We start from the raw sequence: 21,558 nt of genomic DNA on the forward strand, positions 1-21,558 counted from the left end.
ATGCACAATTTCCAGGGCTGTATTTTTTGTCACAGAAAAATATGGGTTAGGTAAAGATTGCCTGTGGCAGGTAGATGCTATAACAGTCATGCACAGTGACAGGTATCCCCCTAATAGCAATCATTTGACTATTTTTCTTCTCTGCCACATTCTCTGAACTGATCTGATATACAAGTAACAGTGACATCTATTCCTGATTCATAATAGATGATGATCGAAGGGGGGTGCGTTTTTATCTTGAATTACAATTAAAAAACATATTTATCTTGGATCTTTGGGAATATAGCACAACTCGTTGGAAATATATAAGGTTAGTAGAATAATTTCAGTAAAAATGTATTGGGTTCCCGAGTGGCGCAGCGGTCTAAGGCACTGCATCTCAGGGCAAGAGGCAGCACTGCAGTCCCTGGTTCAAATTCAGGCTGCATCACATCCGGCTGTGATTGGGAGTCCCATAGGGCGGTGCACAATTGGCCCAGCACCGCCGGGGTACGCCGTAATTGTAAATAAGAATTTGTTCTTAACTGACTTGCCTAGTTAAATAAAAAAATATATATATATTGCTACTACTTACTTATATTAGCTGCAGCAGGGAAAATCCCTCAATATTTATGTTTTATTTAACTAGGCAAGTCATTTAAGAACAAATTCTTATTTACAATGACGGCCTACCAAAAGGCCTCCTGCGAGGATGGGGGCTGGGATTAAAAATGTAAAATATAAATATAGGACAAAACACACATCACGACAAGAGAGACAACACTACATAAAAAGAGACCTAAGACAACAACATAGCAAGGCATGGGGATAAGCATGGTCTGTTTGCAGGGCAAGGCAGCAACACATGCCAACACAACATGACAACAACATGTTAGCAACACAACATGGTAGCAACACAACATGGTACAAACATTATTGAGCACAGACAACAGCACACAGGGCAAGAAGGTAGAGACAACAATACATCACGCAAAGCAGCCACAACTGTCAGTAAGTGTCCATGATTGAGTCTTTAAATGAAGAGATTGAGATAAAACTGTCCGGTTTGAGTGTTTGTTACAGCTCGTTACAGTCGTTAGCTGCGTCTTCATTAGTCAACATCACAAAACACATGTAGATTCCTCTCAATGGTACATCCAAAAGCCCTAACTCAATGCAGAGGGCATCAAGCAGGCAATGTTAGTGATATGGCCAGGACAGTCCTGTCTGGGTGGGAGGGCTGGGGATCCAACCTCATATAGTGAGAGGATTTTATTACCAAGCCAAACCTAAAGCCCTGCAAACAGACCATGCTTATCCCCATGATGCTGGGCCTTGCCTTTCCAAGTGCATTGTTCCAAGAACACACACCAACACACATTTAGCATGGCAGCGTGTAATTAAGACTCTTTTACTGAGCCTGTCATTATCGCATGGCTGTAGGCAGCATGGCTGATGCTGGGTTCACAGCTTGGACGGGAGATAGGGCTGATGGGAACACACAAGGATGAAAGACAGTGCTGCTGCTTCTGGACACAGCAGCACAAAGAAAATAAATACACGGTTGTTGGAGGATTAAGTATTTCTAAAGATTACTGTATAGGCTATTATAATAGGAGTTATTATACCCTCCTAGAGAAATTCCATAATAATATTTGGTTTTCTTGATAGAAAGTCCAACTTCAACTCTCTCTGCCAAATTCTGTCAGTAAGTGCACCCTAGAACAAACGTTTATGAATGTTATGTTATTTATTTCATAGAATAATTAGCATGATAAATAAGATACAACTAAATGGATTGTAGGCATGTAGCTAGGCCTACTAAAATGTCATTTTAAAGGTCTAAATTAAAGTGAAATACCTATTACATTGTCATAGATCTTGGAAGAATTGTTAGTCACATAACCATCGATATCTTACTGATGTTGAAACAACAGGATACTATTTCAATATGAATGGTAACTTTGTAATGTATAATATGGTCAAACTGTTCCTTTAAGCATTCCCCGTTTACATGATAAATTAAGTGTCGTTTTTCTCTGCTAACTCCTCCTCTGCATTCTGAACAGGCTGCGCTTTTACTTCCACTTGAACAACCAAGTAGTTTTTGAGCGCATTCCCCGTCAGCTAATGTGGAGGGAAAGACCTCGGTCGACCTACCCGAAAATATCGATTTTGCACCGGATATAATTTCAGTTCATGTTTTGAACATACGAAGGTTAGTTATAACAAGGTAAACTTCCTCGAACTAAATATAGTTTTGGTTGAAACTATATTTACTAACGAGAGAGTGACCTGAGAAAGAAAGCAATAGATGTGGTTCGAGTTCCATGCTTATAATAAGACATATTTTGTCTGTCGAATTGTAACTCACGTATGGATGGATTTTAGGAGGTGAAATTGGACGTCAGTCTTCAATTTCAATTGGTTCGTACCCAGTTTGTTTGCCTGTGTGCGTTTCAGGAAGAATATCGAAGTTGCATTCTTCAGCACCCATACAGAGGGAGAGTGGGCTACAGGTAACCGACTGGGAAGAGTGAAGAAGATACTTTTCGAAATTGTTTTATCCGGATATTGACGCGGAAATTAAAACAGTTGTATTTGGTGGATTATTGGAGCTCATCATCATGGAAAAGTGGGAGATTCAGTATATCAAAATGGAGATGTGAAAACGTGGCATTTGTTTTCACACTGTCAGTGTTGTTTATACTACTGCGCAAACTGGACTTTTCTGCTTTGCAAATTGACTATTTATTTTGGATTGTTGGAGCGATCGCGCCTACTTGCCAACTTTATCAGGGATAAACTTTTTTATCCACAAAATGCCACAACTGAACGGAGGTGGCGGCGATGATTTAGGGGCGAATGATGAAATGATATCATTCAAAGATGAAGGGGAGCAAGAGGAAAAAATATCCGAAAATGTATCAGCCGAGAGGGATTTGGATGATCTGAAGTCTTCTTTAGTAAACGAATCGGAAAACAACAGTAGCTCATCAGACTCCGAGGTAAGGACGTTGCAGTGAAGGGTGATCTACTGAACAGCTTGTCCTAAATAGGCCATATACATCACATTTCAAACAATATTTTTCTGGTTTGAACGTATTGCTGAAATAGACGAGCCTACAATAACATGTTTTCCCTCCTTGTTCTGTGTGTGCCTCTGTCCTTATCAGCAAGCAGAGAGGCGCCCTCAACCAAGACCAGACTTAGACAGTTACGAGAAAACCAGGGATTACTTTAGTGAAGGTAAAAACTACCTCTTGCAATGCTGTTGCTTAATATATTTTTAATGCATTACATGTACAGTGATGTCCCTTTTCTATATTGACTTCCATGCTCTGTCCCTACAGCATTCAGAAGACAGCAAGATGGTGGCTTTTTCAAGAGTCCCCATTATCCTGGGTACCCTATTTTCATGATCCCAGATCTTACCAACCCCTACCTATCCAATGGGGCCCTGTCCCCTAGCGCAAGAACGGTGAGTGGCCATAACAAAGTCCAGCAGAAGTTACTCTTCAGTGTTGCCACTAATCTGCTTCTGCTGTCCACTGAAGGCATGCGTAAAAGTTAATTCTGCATAACCAGACCGCCACATTCCCTTAGTGTGGCCTCTCAAGGAGTAACTAGTTCTTTGTTCTTTGGGGATTTCCCCCCGTCAGCCTTCTGTAGGATACTAACTGCCAATTTAGACTCAATTTCCAATTCTCATGAAGTCCATGATTAATCAAGACGTTGATCTCTATTTAAGTGTATATATGATATGATAAAAATGAGCACTATCGTCATTTTGTAAATGTGATTCTTCAACTGAAGCTGTGGCACTGGCCTGGTTAGCAACAACTTGTTCCATTTCAGTCATTGAGCATACGTTCTTATCCGGAGTGACTTACAGTTTGTGCGTTCGTCTGAAGATAGGTGGGACAACCACATATCGCAGGCATAGTAATGACACTTTTCCTCAATAAAGTAGTTATCAGCAAAAACACATCAGACTACAGATCTAAGTGCATACTACATTGAGATCCATACGTTTCAAGCCCATTCAATGTTCCCTAGAGCCCAAATTCAACAATTTGCATAAAGCAAACCTTGGCATTAATTAATGGGTGCATGAGACCTGTACTCTTAGACACTTGATGCACATGGCATCAGATGTTGCAGTTTAAATACCTGATCAAAACAAGATGCAGTAGGTCACAGTAGTGTCCCACTGAATGCCCTTGTTTTTCTTCAATTAACTGTCATGTCAGCATTAGCTTTAGACCAGTTATTTACCCAAAATCATATGCCCATGATTTAGAAAGTGTCCCCCCTTCCCCCAAAGAAAATTATGCCTACTGTAATGACATTATTTCTCACAAATCTATTTTCCATATACCATAATATATAGCAGGTTGTGTGGCATATTATGGAAAAACAGTGTGCACTAATCTAATGCACTATTACGAGGCCTGCTTATAGGGAAGAATTATGTACACACTTCAGATTTCTGTATGCATTTCATGTAAATATTGTTATCCGTTGTATATAATTAACAGTTAGAAAAAATAAAATATCCTTTCTGTGCATCAAATCAACTAAAAAACAATGTGGCTAGCATAAACATCCCTGAAACACCACCTAATGAAATACTGTTGTTGTTAAGAGCATTTCCATCCCACAATCCTTCTCTCAGCCCCAAAAGCGAGTGATTTGGATGGAACCAGTGAAGCATTTCACTGAAAAGCAATAACCCCCTTCCCTTATCTGCTTTTTTCTGTCTCCTTTTCACTGTTTCAAACCAACTCTCCCTTCCTCCATGGACCTTCCATTCAATTAGTAAGGCGTTAGTTGACCATTGTTATTCTGAGCAGGCGCTTGATGGCTTCATTGGAGGTCTCCATTGGGGCTCATTAACTAAATGGCTACTCTCTACACACAAGGTTCATACCACTGTGGAGATATTTGTTTGTTCCTCAAGTCATGATTTTTTTTTTGTATGAATAGTCAAAAGAAAATAGTAGTTTAAGTAGAAGGCCTGTGTTTTCTGCTTGTACTTTTCACTCCTAGGTCCCGTTTTGACATGTTTCTGGATACATTCAGATGTTTGCCTTAATTTTGGTTCCTTCCATCTAAGATTATCATTTTAATTATTTTTGTGGATTCATATCTGGAATTTGGCAATGAGATGAGAAGTTGTTTAAATTAAGACCATTTTGTTTAGAACATTTTGTATGATCCATGTTTTTGCAAGCAATCCATTCACCTCACTCACATCACAATAATATTAATTGTATGGACAAATATACAATATTTCCCCTCTTGTTGCTTCCTTCTGGATATTTTTCCTTCCTTTCTCCTCACATTATCTTTTGTGTGAAAGTTTACCAAAATGTTAAACATATCCAAGGTCATTGAAATAGATTTTTCTGGGTGTTTTTTGTAAATGTGCCAGACCCCATATACGAATGTTATTTACAATGAAAACCAATTCCAGATACAGAAAATGGACTTAGTATTTTAGCAGAAATATCCTATTTATTATGTTGAGTGAGGGAAATGATAACATTTTGGTAAACCCTGTCTTGACCTCATGTTGTTCCTCCATGACCCCTCACAAAGCATGCTGGGACCCAGAGCTCTACCTCCCACCATGGTTTTGATTTTGTTCAGAAAAAGAAGAAAAAAACCCTCCTAAACAAAAAGTGAGTCAGGAGGGCTTTCGGTTTTCTTTCTCAATTTCAGTTGCTTTAGGGAGGGATCCACATTCCCTCGAAGTGTACCAATGCTGGAGCTACAGTGAGCTCCAAAAGGATTTGGACAGTCACACTTGTTGTTTTGGCTCTGTACACCAGTACTTTGGATTTTAAATGATGCTATGACTATGAGGTAATGAGGTGTACTTTTTGCACATAGTCTACCCATTTTAGAGGACCAAAAGTATTGGGGAAAAATTCACTGTCCATTAAAGTAGTCAAAAGTTTAGTATTTGGTCCCATATTTCTAGCTTGCATTGATTACATCAAGCTTGTGACTACAAACTTGTTGGATGCATTTGCTGCTTGTTTTAGTTGTTTCAGATTATTTTGTGCCCAGTAGAAATGAATGCTAAATAATGTACTGTGCTATTTTGGAGTCAATTCTATTGTAAATAAGAATAAAGTATGTTTCTGAACACTTCTACATAAATGTGGATGCTACTATGATTATGGATAGTCCTGAATTAATCATAAATAATGATGAGTGAGAGAAATACAGACACATATTATATGCCAAAGACATGCTAGCCTCTCACCGTTACAATAACGGGTGAGGTTAGCATTTTGATATGTGTGCATCTGTAGCATCCACATTAATATAGAAGTGTTTAAAAACGTATTCAATTCTTATTTACAATGAAAGTGACTCCAAAAAGACACAATATAATATTTACCATTCATTTCCATTGGGCACAAAATAATCTGAAACCAAAACAAACAGCAAATGTATCCAACAAGTTTTTTTTAGTCACAAACCTGATGTAATCATTGCTTGGTAGGAGTATGGGACCAGATACTAAACGTTTGAATACTTTCATACACATACTGCATTTTGGGGTGGCAGGGTAGCCTAGTGGTTATAGCGTTGGACTAGTAACCTGAAGGTTGCAAGTTCAAACCCCAGAGCTGACAAGGTACAAGTCTGTCGTTCTGCCCCTGAACAGGCAGTTAACCCACTGTTCCTAGGCCGTCATTGAAAATAAGATATTTTTCTTAACTGACTTGCCTAGTTAAATAAAGGTAAATGAGGTCCCAATACTTTTGATCCTCTAAAATGGGGGGACTATGTACAACAAGTGCTGTAATTTCTCAACGGTTCACACAATTTGGATGAAAATACCTTCAAATTAAAGCTGACAGTCTGCACTGTATCATTTCAAAATCCAAAGTGTTGGAGTACAGGGCCAAAACAACAACAAATGTGTCACTGTCCCAATACTTTTGGAGCTCCCCCAAACTATAGGGGGAGGAAAGAATCAGGTTAATGGGCCATGTTGAACCCGCTCTGTCAAAGAGCACCACCATGGTAGAGAAGCCACAGTGAGACAATGGCTGGCTGGAATACTCTGGGTATTTACTGAACAAGTAGTCTTAAACTGTGACTGATTTACTGGTATTGCCATATGGAGCTGAATAAAACCCACTGCCTGGGACTTAGTAGAAAATGCTCTGACTTTGAATAATCTGATATTGAATTTATAATCTTTTTAGCCTACAATGATAGTTTTTAAAATTGGTATGCCGAGTTGGATACAGCTGCATTTAATGGTGAATACTTGGTCATTGGTCTCTGCTCAAACATTGGGTACACAAGTTTGTTAAACTAATGAGTTCCACAGTAACATTTGCTCTGTACATTTGCTCTGTTTACATACCTGCAATGTTTCCTAATTGGTTCGTTAGCTGGAGACTGTGATTGAGATCTCTCTATACAGGCGCATACCAGAACTTTGTCTTGTTGACTTTGACATCATTGCTCCAGATTGGTCCTCTCCTATGTATATAAATGAAGGGCATAACAGTTAAGCCTCTCAAACAGAATACCTAATAGCCCTCAAGCTGCAGATTTCAAGTTTTAATTCCAAAGGCGGGGAAAGTTGTTTCATACAGTAGTCTGGTGTTGAAAATCTGTTGCTCTCCAGCTCTGAACAGTTACTACGTAGAAAAATAAACCACAACAACAATGGATTTGGCCTGCAGTGTCTGTTTTTAAAGACGTAAATCAGGAATAAGAATAAAACAGAGTTCAGAATACCCGTGGATCAGAAAAAGGAATGTAAACACAAACATAGGAGCAGTAGAGATGCTTCAACAACGCTGCCTTGCCAATTTTGCATCTCACTTTTAGGTGAGACTGTTAGGGAAGTCTTACTTTTTCTCCCCATGGTACATTCTCTCTCTCGAACAATACTGTCAACAACTCCCCCTTCTGGCCTCCCAGTAACTGGATAAAATAATTGCAAGCTATGTGATAGTCTTTAAATTACTCAAATATTTATTTCTAAAGCAATAGATGGGTTTTTTCAATCAATTGATATTCCAAGTTTTTAGAAGTAATGCAATATCCAGACGATGAAAACCGTAACAGCTGAATAAGCATTATTCTTAGGCTTTTCTCAAGAGACCAGCATGCTTTCTGTAGAGTACGCCTTGTTTTTACACCCGAGTCTAGTGTTTCTGGTTTAATCTAGTATTGGTATGTCTATTGTTTTGAGGCACAACTTTAGAATGTGCATATGACAACCCTTTCATGAGCAATGTAAGACACTTTGGCTCAGCACAACACAAATCTCTAGAGGGTGAAGCATAACTGATTTAGTGGCTGTTCTGAGCTGAAATTCCGCTGTAATCCGCCGAGAGTTCAGGAGGAACTTTGCTTTTGGAAAGACGTTTCACCAGACTTTTGTCATGGGTGAGGGCCAAGAAGGCTTCCCCCTGTGAGGTAGACTGTCAGTGTTGTTTTTTTAGGCCTATTGTAGATGGATGTGATTAGGAACTCTCAGTGAAGAGTGCTGGAGGAATTGTTCAAAACACTAATGTTTATTTGGCCCTATTCTATTTCAGTCAAGATTTCTTTTTTAAAGGGACTCCCTTTTTACAATGTTGTATCAGTAAACAGTGAATTATCTCTTGTGTGTGCAGTCTGCCAGGTAGGCTAAAGTCACCTGGATACAACTGAATCAAATGCATGTGTGCTAGTCAGTCAGGGTGTGAATGTGCTGCTACGATGTCTGAACATGTCAGTGCTACAATTGCATGCCTCTCTGACGTCTTCCTTTTTCCAGTCTTTTTGGTGCTTAAAAATATGTAGACAAAGAAAAGTAAACAGTGACATTGTCTTGTTGAATAAAAGGGCCTCACCTTGTATAAGCAAACAGTATTCTGGCGCATTTCCACTGAGGATTTACGTCAAGTGTTTTACCCAAAAGGCTCAGACTTTTCTGCTTCCATCTACGGGGGCTGGCATGCATGTCTCACTGGGCAATGGCTCCGGCGGACCAGTTTTTCACCTGGGGCCAAAGCCAGACAGGCCACTGGTACTTTTCAGCCACCATTTACATAACAATGTCTAACTATGAACTTTAACACCTTCTCACAAAGCAACTGATTTGATTATGCAGAGGATGTTGATTCTGCTCTTCACAAGTCTCACTGTCAGGCCTAGCTATGGAAACACAATTACACTAGAGTTGACATTAACATAAAACACTGGCAACAAACTGGTGTGGGGGTAAGTCGGAAGTGTGGCATTTGTGTGGAGCTGTCTTTTAATCAGGTAGAACACTGCCTTTTCCACTCACCTTGCAGTCCCAATGGTGGAGGTGGAGGGGTGTGGTGAGGAGAGCAGCAGGGGAGGTTCTATCTGTGCTCTGCTACAGAGGGAACAGTGTCCAGAGCTCTCATTCTGACAAGCCTCGATGCTGTGTGCGACTGCTGAAAGTAATCTCGATGTAAGCTTGCAAATATTTTTTTAACCAAGGACTGTGTAAACAGAGCAACATTTTGGACGAGGTTTATGTTTTGGAAAGGATTTTTTCTTCTTCAAAGGCAAACAAATCTACATCATAGTGGCAGCATTTCGATTAAAAAAGATTGCATGCGCCCTCAGGAACGTCAAGGCCTGCAAACATCTCGCCTCTAAAATGGTATACAGTATTTGTCATAAGTGGGCATACTGCTTGCAATGGGTAAATTAAATGTCCTACAAGTTTATTTGGCTAAACTAAAGGAAAATAAGGTTCTGTATAACTGTGTTCTACTAACACTTTTAAATATCCAGCTGTAACCCAGATTAAAGTTCTGATACAGTGCCTTCAGAAAGTATTCATACCCCTTGACTTATTCCACATTTACAGTCTGAATTCATGGATTAAATATATTTATTTTTCACCCATCTACCCCATAATGAACAAGTTTAGACATTTTTTCAAATGTATTGAAAATGAAATACCAAATTTACGTAAGTATTCACACCCCTGAGTCAATACTTTGTTGAAATACCTTTGGCAGTGAGTACAGCTGTGAGTCTTTCTGGGTAAGACTCTAAGGGCTTTTCACACCTGAATTGTGTGGAAAGCTCAATTAGGTTAGTATTATGGAGTAACTACAATGTTGTTGATCCATCCTCAATTTTCTCCTATCACAGCCATTAAACTCTGTAACTGTTTTAAAGTCACAGTCACGGTGAAATCCCTGAGCGGTTTCCTATTTTTTTATTTAATATTTTATTTCCCTTAATTTTTTTAAATATAATCAGTTAAGAACACATTCTTATTTACAATGACAGCCTACAGTGGATTAACCACCTTGTTCAGGGACAGAATTACATATTTTTACCATGAAAGCTCAGGGATTCGATCCAGCAACCTTTTGGTTACTGGCCCAACACTCTAACCACTAGGCTACCTGCAGCCCTCTCCTTCCTCTCTGGCAACAGAGTAAGGAAGGACACCTGTATCTTTGTAGTGACTTGGTGTATTGATTCATCATCCAAAGTGTCATAACTTCACCATGCTCAAAGGGATATTGAATGTCTGTTTTTTTTATTTGTAACTATATACCAATATGTGCCCTTTGCGAGACAATGGATAACCTCCCTTGTCTTTGGTTGAATCTGTGCTTGAATTTCACTTACAGATACTTATATGTGTGGGGTACAGAGATGAGGTAGTCATTAAAAAATAATGTTAAACACTATTGCACACAGTGAGTCCATGCAACTTATTATGTGACTTGTTAAGCAAAGTTTTACGACTGAACTTATTTAGGCTTGTCATAACAAAAGGGTTGAGTACTTATTGACTCGAGACATTTCAGCCTTTCATTTGTAATTCATTTGTAAAAATGTCTAAACATAATTCCACTTTGACATGTAGGCCAGTGACACCAAATCTCAATGTAATGCATTTTAAAATCAGGCTGTAACAAAACCAAATGTGTAAAAAGTCAAGGGATTCGGATACTTTCTGAAGGCACTCCATGTTCTAAAGTCTGTATGAAAACCTTTCTCTAGTAGGCGTACCCACCCCTTCTATAGTAATTGAATGATAAGAGTACAAACCACTTTTAACACTATAGGAACTTGTTTTTACACTTGAGATATGAGGCATTTGCATTTGTTTTGGCATTAACATTTCTACTGATTACTTCATGAAGTGGTGAAGATGCTACTTAGGTCATTGCTCTAGAATCTCAGCCTACCTCTTTTCCGGTGTCTCTGGGAGGAGGGCTATTTCTCTGTATTTCATCTTTCAGACTCAGAGTTGTTCATGTACAGTTCATAACAGCACTTGTATTGAAGTGTGTGTGAAATGGTGCCAGTCCTGGTTTCTATTCCTCCCTCTTTGGTCTCTGTGGAAAAGCATGAGCTGGCTTCAATTCCACCCGCCACCCCTCTCCTGCTAGCTCACCACCTACCCACCAACCCTCCCGCCTGCCATTAGAAATTCTGTTTATAGCACTCGCTGGCTTCTCAAGAGCAGGGCCCATCAGGAGCATCTCAGCACCCTTTGAGGAAAGGATACCCCCCCCCCCCAGCCAAAGACTCCCTACGTTCTGTGACATCAATGAATCCCTTTGAAGTGCCAAGATGAATATGTGTGCAAATGTGTTTTTATCAATTTATTTATCCCAGATATGTGTTTTTCACATCCATTAGGTCTGGCCAGAACTACTTCAGAGTTTCAGATGTGGTACAGTACTTTTCTTCATGAAAAAATCGGGACTACTTTTTGTTGAACTTGATAGATCTGCCAGCCAAAGCATGAATACCTTTCAAATCCACATTGATAGTGTCTGTTTTACTAGATACAGTATGTAGAAATAACATGTTTGTAAAAAAATAAATATATATATATATATAACACAAACTCACTGTGCCTACTTTTACAGGTGTAAGTAAGGAGCAGGTTGACAGGCACCTTAGATCGTAGCGTATTACATGCATGTCGTTTTTCATCACAAAATGGGCGGCCTCTTGTAGTACGTAGGCCTGCATACGGCACTCAAATTTTGAAAAGCATCGCATTATTCCTTCCTTCGGGTAGGGGCAGTGTTGTGAAGATAATGAGGCTGAAACAACTCGCTTGGTTCATTGATCTGATCTATATGCACCAAACTGGCAGTCTATTTTGCATTGATAACCAAATGTATAATCTCAGCGACTGTTTTAAAACAATAAACCAAGCAACATCATAGCCTTAATAGAACCCCCCCAATGTATTTTGTTTAGAAGCCATAATTACATGATTGTAGGCTATTTTGAAAGGGTAAAACTGCTGTAACTATGTGCTGTATTTTTATCTGATGCATTCAAGCAGCATATCAGGGCCTGCAGGTAGCCTAGTGGTTAGAGCGTTGGGCCAGTAATCGAAGGCTGCTAATCGAACTTACTTGCCTAATTAAATAAAAAAATATGAAAAAAATATCAAACTGGGATGATGTAGGTTACACGGGCAAGTATAATAATATTTTCCAGGGCATATTATTTTACATGGGGGAGATGTGCTAAGATAAAAGGCTAGCTTGCTTGCTGTTTTTAGCCAGCTAGCTAGCAAGCTGCTAGCGGAGTAGCAAGGTAATGTAAAAAAAACAACTACACTTTCATTACATGTAGTTATTTATTTAAATATGCAGTAGGTTTTCTTTCAAATAAGTGTACAGTGTTGATAATCTTTCCAACATGAGAAGACAACAAGAATCTCTGCTATAGCCCCTTTGAATTTTGCTATTTGGGAGTCTAGAAATGCATGGACCGTTGAGGTATCGGGTTAACCAAAAGATGTGCATTGTTCCAAAAAACAGACCACCCAAGCGCACACATGGTAAATGACGGTGTGGTCTGTGGATCGACTGAATAAGTGTTTATCACATTTAAAAGGTGAGATGAGTCAATGGCATGTTGCGGATCATTAAAGGGATAGTTCGGGATTTTGGCTCTGAAGCCCTTTATCTACTGCCCCAGAGTCAGCTGAACTCCTCTGTCCAGTATGAACCAAGTTTGAGGTAGTTTTGCGAGCAAATGTTAACTAGCGTTAGTGCAATGACTGGCAGTCTACAGGAACAGCTTCCCATAAACTCACATTTTATTGTGCTAACGCAAGTTAGTTCTTCACACTGAATGCAGAGACAAATGGTATCCACAAGTTTATCTGCTTCTGGGGAAGTAGATGAAAAAAAATCTCAAACTATCAATTTAAACCCCAGCAGCAGGTTTGAGGACACCAGAGTGTGGATCATGTATGCCTGTATGCCACTCATTCCACATAATATCACTTCAACAATGTCACTGTGGAGGCAGTTTCCTGACCTCCCCCATGCCTAAAGGGAAAAGAGCTCTCAACATACCACAGGCTGTGTGGTGTACATGGACAGCCCTCTGTTAGCAGATGCTCTTATTTATCTAGCGTATTTGGGATGGGCCGTCATGGGGCTCAGAGAGCCAGATGAGCTAAGGTAGAAGCAATGCAATTTGAGTCTCGGAGACAAACTTGTCAACTTCGGCATGGAGGTAAGGGCTAAACCATGACACCACCGTCATGATATGTGGAATCCTCCCCTAAACAATGGAGCTCCTAGCAAGGCCATACAGCTGTTAATTGTATTGAAAATAAAATGGTTGTCATGACATGAGCAGGAGGTTGTGGAGGCTGGATAATATATCATGTTAATGCCAGCATGTCTCATGCTCACTAATGTCTATGGTCTCCGGTATTAGGAGTAAGCCTCCGTTTAGGAGGGAGTTTGGCTCCCTGGTTTTATCAAGGGGTCTGGGTAATCAATCTGCCTCCCAGGTGATTGGGCCCCGGCTGATGGATGAGGATGGGACACAGTGACGGCACCACTACTCAGGGCTTTGGGATTCCTTCTGTATGTGGTCCTCATGTCGTGGAGCCCCGTTTTATAGCACATTAAGTAACGTTAGCTCTCTTAAAGTGTACACTAAAGTCCTCACTCCACGCTATAAAACCTGATTGAACAGCAGGAAGAAAAAAATAGAAATAGGTTTTCATCGGTATGGTATTCCAAACAGCTGGTTTTAATTTAAGCTCTGCAGGAGACAGAGGGAGCTGAGAAGGGAAGAGGAGAGATTGTTGATGAGATGTGGTGGTGGTGGTGGGAGCATAAACTGGGGTAGATATGGGCCTTTCTATTCTTTTGGTTGTTATCCTGAGGTCGGCCAGCTTCCAGACCTTGAGGCTCTCTTATCTGAGGGATTCTCTCCCCCACAGAGCGCTACTCTGCTGTGGACCAGAATGCATTGCCCTTCCCTTGCAGGCCAATCAGACAGCTGCATGATACTATCAGATCGTACAGTTCTGGATTCCTTGGTACTCAGATATTAATCTGGTTTCACCTAAGTTCATATGAAGGCCATGGAAATGCTTTCTCTGGGTCTACTCTGCAATCTTCCAAGAACGCAGGGTACAGTAAGTATAGTAACTACAGGTAGGTTACCGTAGGTAAAAAATAAATAAGAATAATTCTTAAGTGTATACTAGTACGGCCGGAGTAGACTCTCCAACCTCTACTATATTAAAGATACAGTAGGGCAAAAAAGTATTTGGTCAGCCACCAATTGTGCAAGTTCTCCCACTTAAAAAGATGAGAGGCCTTTAATTTTCATCATAGGTACACTTCAACTATGACAGACAAAATGAGGGAAAAAAAATCCAGAAAATCACATTGTATGATTTTTAATTTATTTGCAAATTATGGTGGAAAATAAGTATTTGGTCACCTACAAACAAGCAAGATTTCTGGCTCTCACAGACCTATAACTTCTTCAAGAGGCTCCTCTGTCCTCCACTCGTTACCTGTATTAATGGCACCTGTTTGAACTTGTTATCAGTATAAAAGACACCTGTCCACAACCTCAAGTCACACTCCAAACGCCACTATGGCCAAGACCAAAGAGCTGTCATAGGACACCAAAAACAAAATTGTAGACCTGCACCAGGCTGGGAAGACTGAATCTGCAATAGGTTAAGCAGCTTGGTTTGAAGAAATCAACTGTGGGAGCAATTATTAGGAAATGGAAGACATACAAGACCACTGATAATCTCCCTCGATCTGGGGCTCCACGCAAGATCTCACCCCGTGGGGCCAAAATGATCACAAGAACAGTGAGCAAAAATCTCAGAACCACTTGGGGGGACCTAGTAAATGACCTGCAGAGAGCTGGGACCAAAGTAACAAAGCCTACTATCAGTAACACACTATGCCGCCAGGGACTCAAATCCTGCAGTGCCAGACGTGTCCCCCTGCTTAAGCCAGTACATGTCCAGTCCCGTCTGAAGTTTGCTAGAGAGCATTTGGATGATCCAGAAGAAGATTGGGAGAATGTCATATGGTCAGATGAAACCCAAATATAACTTTTTGGTAAAAACTCAACTCGTCGTGTTTGGAGGACAAAGAATGCTGAGTTGCATCCAAAGAACACCATACCTACTGTGAAGCATGGGGGTGGAAACATCAAGCTTTGGGGCTGTTTTTCTGTAAAGGGACCAGGACGACTGATCCGTGTAACGGAAAGAATGAATGGGGCCATGTATCGTGAGATTTTGAGTGAAAACCTTCCATCAGCAAGGGCATTGAAGATGAAACGTGGCTGGGTCTTTCAGCATGACAATTATCCCAAACGCACCGCCCGGGCAACGAAGGAGTGGCTTCGTAAGAAGCATTTCAAGGTCCTGGAGTGGCCTAGCCAGTCTCCAGATCTCAACCCCATAGAAAATCTTTGGAGGGAGTTGAAAGTCCGTGTTGCCCAGCAACAGCCCCAAAACATCACTGCTCTAGAGGAGATCTGCATGGAGGAATGGGCCAAAATACCAGCAACAGTGTGTGAAAACCATGTGAAGACTTACAGAAAACGTTTGACCTCTGTTATATACCCTTTGTTGGCAATGACAAAGTATTGAGAAACTTTTATTGACCACTCTTCAAAACATTTGTCAGAAATATGAGTGTTCATGGTGTCAATACAATGTGTAACAAGTTCACTAAAGTGTGCTACTCCCATTTCAACTCCTATTACAATTTACATACATATTTACAGTGTAATTAACGCTAGTGTTTATAGTACATGCACTGTAAGCTTGAATACATTTACAAGCAGCAAATGAATGTATCTTGGAAGAGTGTATCCACTTTATGTACCCAATTTACAAACCTTCACTCAAATTATTAATTTGTTGAGAGGAAGATGTTTGAAAGTGTTGCATCTTCCCCAGACAAGGTTCCTAGGATAAGGCAGGGGTAGGCAACCCTGTTCCTGGAGTGTCACAGGTACTGCAGGATTTTGGTCCAACTAGGCCCCACCCCTGACCAACTGTGCTAATTGATCAGTTCAGTGATTGCCTAAATTCAACACACCTGGTCTTCCAGGTGGGTTAAATCAAAAACCAAGGTTGCTCTGGGATAAGGCATATAGGTGGAACAGCAGTTTTGGACCGATAGCTCTGCACGTTGTGATAGTCAGTCCTAGGAGCACAGCTGATGGATGCTGACAGAGCTTTCGGTGTAACGCCATAATGAAAATGGTTATTTAGTTATCATTCAGCTTGTTGATGTGGATGATGTCCTAACATGCAATTCTCTATTGCCCCTGGGTGCCCTTAGCTACCTCCACATAACCCCTGTAAACCAATTGTACTTGTTAAGGAGTCACAATGTTCTACAGAGCGTCAAATTTGATTAAAGCCAAAGCGAGGACTCGAGTAATCTGAAATGTGTAGCTTCGTTGTCTCCACCTAGACTTGTGGATCCAGTTAGTCAGATGAGATGTGTGTATATTTTATGTATGTATATATTCTTAATTTTTAAATATTTTTTACAGCTTTTCATAGTTTGATTTGTGGTTTTAATGGCCTTTCATGGCATATTTAAAACCACGATGCAATGTTCTACACACCGATAAATTCCAGCTGAGATCCTAAAGCATCGGTTTCAAGTGATATTGGGACTTTTCCTTCTGCCAAGGATTGTCCTTGTGATTCCTTCATTTGACACTTTTCCATATTTTGTCTTCAAATATGTTTTCAGAATTTTGAATTGGTTGTCCACTAGCATGATTGATCAATGGTATACTAAAGAATAAGACTTGAATTGGTTGTCCACTAGTATGATTGATCAATGGTATACTAAAGAATAAGACTTGAATTGGTTGTCCACTAGCATGATTGATCAATGGTATACTAAAGAATAAGACTTGAATTGGTTGTCCACTAGCATGATTGATCAATGGTATACTAAAGAATAAGACTTGAAATGGTTGTCCACTAGCATGATTGATCAATGGTATACTAAAGAATAAGACTTGAATTGGTTGTCCACTAGCATGATTGATCAATGGTATACTAAAGAATAAGACTTGAAATGGTTGTCCACTAGCATGATTGATCAATGGTATACTAAAGAATAAGACTTGAATTGGTTGTCCACTAGCATGATTGATCAATGGTATACTAAAGAATAAGACTTGAAATGGTTGTCCACTAGCATGATTGATCAATGGTATACTAAAGAATAAGACTTGAATTGGTTGTCCACTAGTATGATTGATCAATGGTATACTAAAGAATAAGACTTGAAATGGTTGTCCACTAGCATGATTGATCAATGGTATACTAAAGAATAAGACTTGAATTGGTTGTCCACTAGCATGATTGATCAATGGTATACTAAAGAATAAGACTTGAAATGTATTCTAAAAAACATATCGTGTGGGGTCTCTATGTTCAGTTGCAATATGGCGACTCTTTGGGATGCACACCCCTCTACACCTTCCACTGGCATAATCCCTCAATTTACATGCTTTCATACAAAATCCTTACAAATGTGAATGACTTATTTGCTGCATGGTCAGACCAGCTAGCTACATTTAAAAAAAATAGCTCTAATCAAGCCTATATGACATGGAATAGTCCAAGGAATCCTTTTGTTTGATTTGTACATGGGCTGGAAAGGCCTGCTATTGGAAATCCCTGAAGCAGGCTTTGGGGGCAAGTCTGATTCTCGTGTGAAATGGAAAGGCTCTATAGCTGTGGGCTGAGTTGACTGGGGCTGTATGGGTGTTGGCAGGGGGAGCGCTGTTCATGAATAGGGTCTTTGACTACCTCAGACCTGCCCTGAAAGGCAGGACAAAGACCCTAGGGCAACGGCTTAGAGCCTCACAGCTGAGCTACAGAATGCTGCCTTCACCCAGTCTTCCTCCCTCCTTGCCTGATTTTAAATACTACAGTGGCTTTAAGCATTTTGGAGACCAACGCTCACATCACTTCTATACGCCACATTCTCCATCAACTTTCTCCAGTGTTTTTGTTTACATCATGCTAATGCTAGAAGGCTATTTACATGAGTTATTGTGTTGCAACCTTTTGGAAGAGTGGTGAATAATCTTCAGTGAGCTCCTTATAAACAGACTGGGAATTGTTTGTTTCATCTTTATTGTATTTTTCAGTAATGTGTTTTGCCATGTTATTCTGTTCTCCCACCTCCTCCTTTGCTATAATTCATATTAGTCTGGGCTTAGCAAAGCCCCTCGTTAAACATGTATTAACACTAGCTCCATGGAACCCCCCTCCTGCTTGTTGTTGGTAATCACAGCTAAGCTTGGCGTCAGGCGGGTGAAGTCGTTCATTAGGGAACAGTTTTTGTTTGTTTTCGTATAATATGGAGGCGTTGGCAAATAAATGAGATGAAGACTTTAACCTCAAATTCGTTGCTTGCTTCGTTATTTTTGATTGAGCTGTGTGCTACCCCATGGTTTAAGACACGAAACAACAAAAAAGGCACTAAATCTTATCAGCAGAGTTAATGGGTCAGTTCAGCCCTGTCCAGACACTCTCTCCCCATAGGGTCTCCTGTTTCAGATGTCACTCAGAGCTTTGTTTGCCCCCCAGGGTGAAGGGTGAGAGGTCAAGGTTCAGGGCCAGTTTGCTGAGTGGTCACCAAAGCCCCAGGTTCACTGAGCACATCCGTTCCCTTTTTCACACCAGCCCTAAGATACGAAAAGAGGGGGAAAAAGCCACACTATTCTTTTTTTTCTCATCACAATCTAAAATACATTTTCGGTCTAATTCATTGATTTGGTTATGGTGGCTAAATTCTTTCACATGGGTGCAATGACATTGGCTTAGAACTTGTGCCTGAGACATGGATATAGCATCTTATTGCAAGCTAGGCTAGTGCCATTGTATAAATATGATTTGTTCAAAGACAAGATGAGGTTTTTTTGCTAGAGGCCTGCTTTGCTGCTCTCCTTCAATTACCTTTCACCGCAATACAAAATGGCATTTTGATTTACTGAGCTTTTTATAAACGTCTGACTTATTATTTGCATGTGAAAAGTCATTGTGAGGTTTACGCAAGAACACTTCGTCTCGAGCATCTGTCAAGATCAACAATCCTGTTTTGCACCTCAGCAAAACTTCCCACCCAACATATAAGACTCCCAGCATGTTTGTCCAAAACACCTCCAGAGTTTGCGAGCCAAAGACCTCACCCTCGTTAGCCCCCACCCACAACTCCAGTCTCTCTCCGCCCCACCACCACCCAACAAATGACCTCCAGTCAGGTTTATTATGCAGTTTCACACAGACCAAAATTGCAGCTGCATGGCGAGCAATCTGGATCACATTAGCTCAGACGCTGTGATTTATAAATTGTTTCTCAGGCCATAAATCCCTGCTGTAATTGTGCACAAGCTCCCCTCTCCCTTCTCTCCCCCTTCGTTCCTCCATCAGCTCCTTCTCCCCCTCTCTATCTGACACACACAGCTTACAGTGCTCAGGTCATCTCTAATTGTTTGCAGGAGTGAGCACTTTGGATTTGGAAGAAGTTGTTGCATTGTGAAGTGGGAGAGAATTGTTTTGTTTTTTAGGAAAGACTATATCAAGATATAAATATTTTTTTTTCTCCAATCTCAACAAAACTACTATGCGAGCTGAACAGTATACGCAGTATTTCTAGTGGTGATTTTTGGAGAGTGGTTGGTGTTCAGGTAGGTCTGTGGCAGCATGGTCTTGGCTCTGCTTTCCTGAACACTCAGTGTAATTGGTAGGGGCCTCCCCTTAGCTCTGCCCCTGCCTGGGAATCTGATATTTGCTGCAGCCCCTGGTCATAATCACCTTTCCCCTCTCATAAGAATGTATTCAGATTGAATGATAGTAATATGCAAAGACTGGAATATGTTTTTGAAATTGGCAAGGTTAACCATGAGTTGGTGTATGTATTTCTATCAGGGTTGGGGTCAATTTCATTTAACTTCAGTCAATTCCGGAAGTACACTAAAATTCCAATTCTCTTCATTGTTTTTTAGTTGGAGTTTGGTTCACTTTCTGAATTGACTGGAATGTAAATGGAATTGACCCCAACACTGATTCAATATCATTCCATTGACATTTAGTGGCCCCCATTCTCCCTGATATCATGAAAATCTCCATGATATCATTGGCATTCATCAGGACTATTGGCTAGCATTGTGCCTTTTGGTACTTCCTATAATCCCTTTCAGATACAGATCATTTGATTTAAATTGACATGGCATTTATTATCTGTAAAGATTTTTTTTCTTTCTTTAAGCTCACTGAATTTAATTTTCCTCCCTTTTTCGCCAAACACTCAGGAAAGTATTTGTTCCAGAGGTTTTTCCTGAGTGTTGACAGGGATTGAGCGGTTCTTGTGTGCTCAGGAAGGGGAAGGCTCCTTGCATATGCTTACTACTCTGTTGTTTTGCTCTGACGACTTGGTGAACCTTGAAGCGGTAGAGGACCTTATGACCCAGGCTCGTTTTGCTCCGTATCCCTTCTAAAGATTGATGTTTCTGGAATCAGGGGACTGGCAGGCAGGGGACTGGCAGGCAGGGTGATTTCCATTGGCCTAAATTCTTCAGAAATGTCACTTTCTTTGGAAAGTGTCATTTTATATGTGTTTGTACTAGTGTCATTTTATGTGTTTGTACTAGTGAACATTTGAATATTTGTACTTTTAAAAAATTGTTTCCTTTGTTTGGCGCATTTTTACCAATTTTGATCTCTAAAAAATCAGCAATAAGGGCTGACTTAGTTTGATTACTAATTTTTATGTGAATGTTTTTTTATAAGTCCAAAATGCTGCCATATTAAACTTGAACAACTTAACTCTGATGTATGGGCTGCAAGTTCAGACATGCATACCCACAGTGCATGTGTCAGAGAGAGACTAGGTTAGCAGTGGGGTGAGAGGGGTGTCAGGCAGTAAAACTGAGATGAGGCAGGGCTGAGACTTCAGGCCCTGAGATTTGTGCCTACTCTCAGTGCAAACACAGGAGGCATCTGCAGGCAGCTGTGTGTGGGGGAGGGGCTGGTGCTCGGGCAGGGAAGGGGGGGGGGTGTGGAGTTGGAAGGGGGGGGGGCTGCAGAGTGAACACAATCAACCCTCTGTTTTCATAAGACTTGTGGTATGTGAGAGCAGAAACAAATGTGTTTAATTTAGGCCCTTTTTCTCTCTCCTTCTCCCCACCACCCCACCTAACCACTCCTCTTTTATACTGATACTTCCTAAAGATGCTTCATGGCCT

At 40.5% G+C, this 21,558-nt stretch overlaps 1 protein-coding gene across 1 annotated transcript in view; it reads left to right on the top strand.

Moving 5' to 3' along the window:
• The first annotated feature begins 2,048 nt into the window (after positions 1–2,048).
• LOC124036311 (transcription factor 7-like 1-B) overlaps positions 2,049–21,558 on the top strand; it is a 47,686-nt gene continuing 28,176 nt past the window's right edge. Inside the window, 3 exon segments of the mRNA XM_046350734.1 lie at positions 2,049–2,987; positions 3,156–3,228; positions 3,333–3,460. Coding sequence (XP_046206690.1) covers positions 2,802–2,987; positions 3,156–3,228; positions 3,333–3,460 — 387 coding nt within the window. The 5' untranslated portion in view covers positions 2,049–2,801.

The sequence above is a fragment of the Oncorhynchus gorbuscha genome, linkage group LG05 (genome assembly GCF_021184085.1).
Source record: "Oncorhynchus gorbuscha isolate QuinsamMale2020 ecotype Even-year linkage group LG05, OgorEven_v1.0, whole genome shotgun sequence".
Lineage (NCBI taxonomy): Eukaryota > Metazoa > Chordata > Actinopteri > Salmoniformes > Salmonidae > Oncorhynchus > Oncorhynchus gorbuscha.